Source organism: Camellia sinensis, chromosome 1 (assembly GCF_055761805.1).
Source record: "Camellia sinensis isolate YWXY chromosome 1, ASM5576180v1, whole genome shotgun sequence".
NCBI lineage: Eukaryota > Viridiplantae > Streptophyta > Magnoliopsida > Ericales > Theaceae > Camellia > Camellia sinensis.
The window spans coordinates 246275829-246284124 of record NC_138961.1 but is presented as its reverse complement, the minus strand read 5'-3'; the positions used below and the strand labels follow the sequence as shown (position 1 = coordinate 246284124).

Here is an 8296-nt window from a genome sequence, read left to right as displayed (position 1 = left end):
CAATTTAAAAAATACTTTAAATATTTTTTTGAAGTTTTTGAATTTTTCTAAAAAAATATTTTGTTATTTTTTTAAGTATTGGCCGAATAATTTGTTATGATTTAGATATATATGGGTGATTCAAAAAAATTTAAAATTTAAAAAATTAAATATTTTTAAAAAACTATCTAAAATATTTTAAAAATTAGAATATTCAAAAAAAATAAATTTAAAATGAAATTTAAAATAAAATTTTTAAATCTTTATAATTTTTAAAAAATAATTTTTTAAGTTTGCAACATAGGATAAAAAAATATTTAATTAAAAAAATTAAATATTTTTTTAAAAAAAATAGAAAAATATTTAATTTTTTAAAAAATTAACTTTTTCTAAATTTTTTTAAATAGTTTAAAAAAATAAAAAAATTTATTTTGTTCAAAAAATAAAATAAATAAATAAATATTTTTTTACAAAAATAAAAAATTCAAAAAAATAAATTAAATAAAAAATTTAGTTTCAAAACTCATAACCAAACAAGTTTTCAAAATATTCAACTCAAAAACTATTTTCAAAAATTTATCTTTCAAAATACAATTCAAAACTAACTCATTTTAAAAACTAAACCGAATGATTAGTCTTTTTCTATAAGCACACCTTCACTTTTGTCAAGGTGTGTCTGAAAATTTCATTGACATTTCTTGGCTGGCCGTGGCCGTGTTGTTTTGGAAAATTGGTTGATGACTAATTTGATGAGTCAAGCGGATTAATTTTAAGACTTTCTAGGAAGGAGAGACAAAATCAGAAAATGAACAGAGAGAGTGTTATGAGCTCTCTCCATGAAAGGACAACCAATAAAAGTCATTAGCATTGGTGTGAAACGGACTTCAATAGTCAATGTTGAGCCTAATTTTCCAGTGTATGAATGCCAAGTCTAATGCTTATTCAATTCAATGTGAGCAATTGGAAAATTTTATTCTTTTTAAATTTACATGTATTTTGTGACTCTTAACGCTCCGTTTGTTTGTTTGTTTGTTTGTAGAACTTTGTGTGGTGTGTGTGTGTGTGTGAGAGAGAGAGAGAGAGAATTGAGGATGAGCGTTGTAAGGAGTATGTTTGTTTGGCTAATTATATACTCAAGTATTAGTATGATACTTGGGTTCGGGTTCGGGTTCTGCAGGGCGTGCTTAGAAGAAGAAAGGAATGCACTTCTCCAAATCAAAGAGTCCATAAACAGCCCAGAAGGAACTGCATTCTCAAGCTGGTATGGTCAAGATTGCTGCCAATGGGACGATGTCGAATGCAGGCCGTCTACATCCACCGTTGTAAAACTGCTCTTGTACAACAAGAGGGATCAAAACTTGCCTGAGAAGTGGTATCCAAATGCTACGTTGTTTGCTCAGTTCAAGGACTTGCAAGAACTGCACTTGGAAGGGAATAACATTGGTGGTTTTACTTCACCTTCAGGTTCCCTTCCTTTTTTCTTCTTTCCAATTTACAGCTACCAAGTTCTCTGTCATATTTTACTACTTATACTCCACTTTCACCATGTTTGTTTGATGCACTGGATTGAATGATATTAGCATTTTTAGGACTCTTAATTTTTTATGTTTTATTTTTAATTTATTTATAATTTTAGGAAAATTTAGCCAAAACCTCTCTATTGGACCCTTATTTGATGAATATGACAGTCTAATTTATTTTGATTCATAAACCCCCTAAGGAAAAAACACATAATTGAGTAACGACAAAGTAAAATATCTTTTTTTTTTTTCTTTGATATGATTACCAATGTAACATGTTACTGTGAACCAAAATAACATGTTACTGTCAAACAGAGTAGCATGTTACTGTTACTATTTTTATCAATTTCGACGGTAATAATTTTTTTTTTTTAAGAATTTCATAGTCAACATGAATCTTATTTGATAGATTTTGATAAGAGAATTCTAAAAATACTAATTTTATTAGAGACAAAATTATTTTTTAGGGATTAAATATTTTTGTTGCGAAAAGTGTCGTTATTATATTTTTAGTAACAAAAATTTGACATTAGTGATAAATTATTATCTTTTTGAACCAAATTTTTTGTCTTAAAAAATAAACCATTTTGAGACCAAATTATTTGTCTCTAAAAATGTATTTATTAGTGACATTTTCAAAATTTTGTCACTAAAAGTCTTATTTTTGACTTTTCAAGACGACTTTTTAGCGACTATCTTCACGACGATAGAAATTGATCCCTAAAAGTCTTTTGCAACAAAATTTTCACTTTTCGAGACCAAAAATTTTGATCTCTAAAACTCTTATATGCTGTAGTGTGAAGAGGCAGTTCGGTGGTTGGGGCTGGGAGAGAGGTGGTTGGTGGATTAAGTAGGTGATGAAGGTGAGTTGAGTCATCAATTAGGTAAACTAGAGTTAATGAACTCAATTCAACGAGCTGGATTAGAGAAATAATGTAGCGAATGAATCATACTGCACGTAAAAATTGGTCACGTGCATTGTGCATGACCATTTTCTATCCAAAAATAAAAGCCACAGTTAATGACTTGATTAGAGTTGAAATTATACTTTTGGGTAAAAAAAATGATAGAGTCAAATTAAAACTCGATAAAAGCTACAGCAACTATTAATGACATTTACCCAAAAGTATAATTTCAACTCTAGCAAACTTGTGTCGTGTGGTGCAACCTTCTAATTGAAACTGAAATCTAAAAATTAAACTTCAGATTTGAGAATCCTACATAACACAAAGTGAGAAAATAAGGGATACCAAAATAAACACAAGCACTCGCTCACTTGAGAAAACCATATATCACAGCTATAGGGGTAGCTGTCACTGCCACTGCCACTGCCACTTTTACTCGACTTTCATCCCAATTCTCTTCCCCCCACCATCATTACACATCACCGCCTAATTACAGAAAACCTTAAAATGATCTCGCAGTTATTTCTTGAGCCTATTTATTTCTCCCAATATAGCCATTTTCATATTTCATTTATTTATTCATTTGGTTGCAACATTGCAGCACTTCAAAAACTCAAGAACCTTCAAAAGTTGTATCTCCATTGGAACTCCATAGAAAAAGGGTCTGATCTCTGTTGGGGAAATATGCAGTCATTGTCCATCTTAAATCTGGCATGGAATAATTTACAAGGTCAGATTTCAAGATGCCTGTGCGAGATCAACTCTTTTACGGACCTAGATCTGTCTCATAATCAGCTCCATGGAGACATGGATACCTGTTTTAGTAATATGAGTTCCCTCGAGAAGCTAGATATATCCGCTAACTCTTTCAATGGAACCTTTCCTTCATTGCTATTTTCCAACTTGACAAATATTGAGTTCCTTTTTGCCAACCTTAATGATTTCACCGGCAGGATCTCATTGTCATCCTTTGCCAATCTCTCAAAGCTTAATTTCCTCGATCTTTCGTACAATGATTTAGAGGTTGAAACTGAATCCCCGTTTTGGCTCCCATCTTTCAACCTTCATGGACTTCACTTGGGTGGTTGCAACCTCAACAGCCATAGCGGCAATAAGATCCCCAGCTTTATTTCAACACAATACCTTTTGGAGTCCCAGGATTTGTCCTATAATTCACTTATTGGGAGCATTCCTTCTTGGATGTTGTATAATGTCACTTCTGAATTGTGGCTGCGAGGCAACAATTTCAGCGGCTCACTCCCCTGGCTTTCTGGAAACTCAAGCTCAAACCTAGCCGTGCTTGATATTTCAGAGAATAAATTCCACGGGACGATATCTCCCAATATCAATTGTATTCTTCCAAAGTTGTACAAATTCAATGCCTCCCTGAATTATTTTGAAGGCAGCATCCCTCCTCTTGATGGAATGAGGCGACTGAGTATTCTTGATCTATCAAGCAATGGATTAGATGGAGAGGTTCTTATCGGTGTGACAGGAAACATGACTTCACTGCAATACATGGATTTATCTCTTAACAAATTGCACGGTGGAATACTTCCCAAAAACTCCAGCATGCCAAACTTGCAGTGGTTGGATCTCCGCCGCAATATGTTGTCAAAGATGAACCCAGATAACTTGTTCAAGTGTTCTTCTCTTCGTTTTCTAAACGTTGCAAAAAATGACCTCTCTGGAGAGCTTTCAACTCAACTTCCTCATCTTCCTATGTTGATGGTGCTTGTTCTTAGACAAAACCATTTACGAGGCAAAATCCCTGAGCATGTGTCAATCAAATCAAATGACTATCTTGGATCTTTCAGAAAACAACCTTTCACATTGCATCCCCTCATGCCTAGCCAACATTACTCCTTGGAATGACGTTTCCAGAGGCATTTCTTTTACTGCCTATTATAAGTGGCAAGGTGATGTTCTTGTTGCCAAAAATATTCGAACAAATGCAATCAGATTGTTTCCCGCAATAGATTTATCTTCTAACCAATTGACCGGTGCTATTCCAACCCAAATTGGCAATTTGCGAGGCATCCTTGTACTGAACCTGTCAAATAACCTTCTTACTGGTCAAATTCCTCCAATATTAAAAGACATGGTGAATATAGAGGCTTTGGATCTTTCCAGTAACAAGTTGTCTGGTGTAATCCCTCAAGAATTAACTTCCCTTACGTTTCTCGAAGTATGGAATGTTAGCTACAATGACCTGTCAGGCATCATACCAAGAGGGAATCAATTTGAAACCTTTTCCAATGAAAGCTATGGGGGTAATCCTGGCCTCTGTGGATTTCCGCTGTCAACAAGATGCTCTGAGAGGACGGCACCAATCAACAGCGGCCAACGGAAGGGCGTGCTGAGGCCTCTGTGGAGTAGTTTATTATTATTAATCCATGCCTTCCATTTCTTTTGAGACTGGCTGTGCACATCTTATAACAGAGTTACTGCTACATTGTAATTTCTATGGCAGATGGTAATGATCACAATGAAGCTCTTTTGATTCTTTGAAAATGATAGGTTTAATTACTATTATTATTATTATATATAAATAAATCAAAGTGGTGTTGGTAATTTTTGACAAACCATAACATTACTAACCCCTACTTAAACCAGCAAACACCACCAAAATGTAAGTAATAAATGCTGATATTTTAGAGCTATTAATTTAGTTTTAACACAATTATATATTTGTTAATACAAGTCTTCATATAGTGCTTCTAATAATATATATTGGCTTAGAAAACGTAGAAGCTCTAAAGAATAATCAATAGAACCGAACCAATTCAGAGAAAAAAAATCATTTCTACCCTTATACTTTGCACCATCTTCTACTCAAACTCACCCTCTTTCCTCACCCCTTCCACTTCTGGAGAACTTGAGTGCATTGCAATTCAATCCTCCCAAACCCTACTGGAACAATTCCATCAATCAAATTATTCCCTAATCGATAAACCAAGAGCCTCTTCAAACCCACAACCTCAATTGGGATACTCCCATTCAAACTGTTAAACCCCAAGTCCAAGAACTTGAGGGTGTGTTTGTTTGGACGGACTGGATAAGGGGGGATTGTAATCCATCGGACTGTTAGTCCCAGGATACATTGTCCCTAGACTATTTGGTCGGATTGGATTTCTATCCTATGTTTGTTTAGTCATGGGATTAGATGTCTAGATTGGATTATTTTTAGTGAATCCAATGTTTGGTTAGACCGACTGGATAAGGATAAATGTTCAAAAAACTATTTTACCCTTGTAATTTGTAATTTTTATTTAATATATAATTTTAAATTTGTAATCTATAATTTATAATTTAACAACACTAAAAAAAATTTAATTTATAAGGCCATAATTTTTAATTTATTATTTTCAATTAAATTAAATTTATAATTTATGTTTTTTATTTAATATATAATTTTAAATTGACGACAATAAAAAATAATTTTATTTAATATATAAATTAAATTTTCAACAACACTAAAAAAATTTAATTTATAAGGCCATAATTTATAATTTATAATTTATTATTTTTAAATAAATTTAATTTATAATTTATATTTTTTATTTAATATATAATTTTAAATTAACAACACTAAAAAAATAATTTCATTTAATATGTAAATTTAATTTTTTAACAACACTAAAAAAATTTAATTTATAAGGCCATAATTTTTAATTTATTATTTTTAATTAAATTTAATTTATAATTTATAATTTATAATTTATAATTTAAATTTTTTATTTAATATATAATTTTAAATTAACAACACTAAAAAAATAATTTATAAATATTCAAAAAGATTATTTTACCTTTTTCTAATTGTTTGCTAAGTAATAGCATGAGGTAAAATGGACATTTTAGAGCCTAATCTCATGGATACCAATCCCATGGAAATAATCCCACCTCCCCCATAGGATAGAATAGTCCCACAAATATGCGGAGACTATTAGTCCGGAACAAAAAAAATTAAAACAAACAATGGACTATTAGTCCGGTGGGACTAATAGTCCAATCCCACACCCTAATCCTTCAAAACAAACACACCCTGAGTGCATTTCAATTTGATATGCTCAAGGGGATCTCCCCATTCAATCTATTCATCGAAACATCGAAAACTTCCAATCTCTTGCTGCAAATCTCAGTGTCTACAATCTCTCCTTCAAACCCGTTACTTGAAAAGTTGAAATAGGTGAGATTTGTGAATCCAAGAACACTAAATGGAGCCGACCCATTGAACAAATTAGTGCCAAGATCCAAGAGCTCTAAGCTCAGGCACGATAAAATCGGGCCTTGAACACTCGCTGTTAGGACATTGCTCCTCAATGACAAGTATGCTAAGCTTGGAATTTCAGAGTTGTGAAGGAAATCCAACACTGAGATTGTTGAAAGACAAATCGATCCCAAGAAGATTGAAGCAATTGGTTAGTGACAATGGAATCGAACCCAATAGATTGTTGTGACAAAGCAAAACAAACTTAGTTTTACTAGAATTCTTGAACAACGAAGATGGAATCTCTCCACCATACCTATTTTTCAACAAATCTAGAAGCCAAATGTTCGATAAATCGCCAAGAAAATCTGGGATTGAACCGGATAGAGCATTGGAGCTCAAATTGATCTTCCAAAGTGTTTTCAATCTGTCTGTACTCCGATGGAATGTTGCCGGTGAATCGGTTCCCAAACAGAGTCAGAATCCGGAGAGATTTGAGCCCTGATAACGCCGGCAATAATACTCCGACGGGGCTAGTGTTCCACAGCACAATCTTCACTACATTTGTGGCACACCATTGAAATCTCTACACTGATATTTGCTCCTATCCCAGGAGCTCAAAATGTTGTATGGATCAATCGAAATGTTGGATTTGAATTGGAGCAAGATCTCCTTCTGTGTGACCTGAGAAACAGCAGTGAAATCGATAAAAATAAACAAGAAGAGCGGGAAGAGAACGAGAATGAGAGAATGTGCAGAGCTTTTCATTCTTGAAACCCAGCATTATCATTGCCCAATCGGATTGAGAAACTTTCTAATTGGAATTGAAGGCCAACTCTTCTTCTTCTTGTTCTTCTTCTTTGTGTGTGTGTCTGTCAAAAAATTGGAGGATCACGAGATGTTGAAGAAAGTAGGAGAAGAAGAAGAGTTGGCTTTAGGGAGGAGTTGCAGAGAAGTTTGTGAAAGATAACGGCAGAGGAGGGAGGAGGAGGATGGCAGAGAAAGAAGTGGAAGGAGTGAGGAAAGACGGTGAATTTGGATAGGAGGGATGAGTTTACATCTCTCTCTTAAAATCTGAAGTCAAAATGTATTTTTTTTAAACTTTTTCCATTTAAATGTATTGGTAAGTGACAAATTGATACGATTTTAAAAACTTTGAAAGTAAGATTGAAATTATTTGAAGCCTGAAAGTATAATTGATCGTCGAGGTAAAATATAAAGGTAAAAATGAAATTTTCTCCAATTTAGAAGAACATAAATTTTGATCTTTAGTTAGTTTTTATTGAAGTATAATTCATTTTGGTTCTCAAAAATTTTACAACAAAATCAATTGAAATATTTTAGTTAAATATTTTTTAGATTCTAATACTTAAAGACTGCATTTGGTTCATAGGTTTAGAGAGGAATTTTGGGGGGGAAAATGAAAAAAGTGTGTGAAACGTAAATAAAATTTTGTTATATTTTATTTACATTTCCCTTACTTTTTTTATTTTTCTTTCCAAATCTCTACCCAAATTCATTGACCAAGCATAACGCAAGTACTAAAAAATAAGTAATCAATATTACACATTTTACAATAAAAATTGATGAAACCATTTTTAAATGTCAGCACAATCTTGTGTAAGCTCCTTCAAATTATAAAAAACCAAACCTTTTGCATTGATCAAAATTGTCGTATGTCC

The 8296-nt window shown here is 32.7% G+C and overlaps 1 protein-coding gene across 2 annotated transcripts; it reads left to right on the top strand.

Moving 5' to 3' along the window:
- The first annotated feature begins 796 nt into the window (after positions 1-796).
- LOC114277910 (uncharacterized) lies at positions 797-4917 on the top strand. Of its 2 annotated transcripts, XM_082900674.1 has the most exons (3): positions 797-931; positions 1157-1443; positions 3006-4917. In XM_082900674.1, coding segments are annotated over exons 1-3 (1563 nt in total). In that variant the 5' UTR covers positions 797-929; the 3' UTR covers positions 4280-4917. The 2 variants fall into 2 exon arrangements, with proteins under 2 accessions (XP_082756800.1, XP_082756794.1); XM_082900668.1 differs by lacking the exon at positions 797-931 and having other exon boundaries at positions 947-1443.
- The last annotated feature ends 3379 nt before the right edge of the window (positions 4918-8296 follow it).

Excerpts from the sequence above, each read along its gene's own strand:
- LOC114277910 (XM_082900668.1), top strand. The coding sequence starts at position 969 with ATGTATTTTGTGACTCTTAACGCTCCGTTTGTTTGTTTGTTTGTTTGT. Across the intron at positions 1,444-3,005 it reads TGGTTTTACTTCACCTTCAG|CACTTCAAAAACTCAAGAAC; the intron begins GTTCCCTTCCTT and ends GCAACATTGCAG.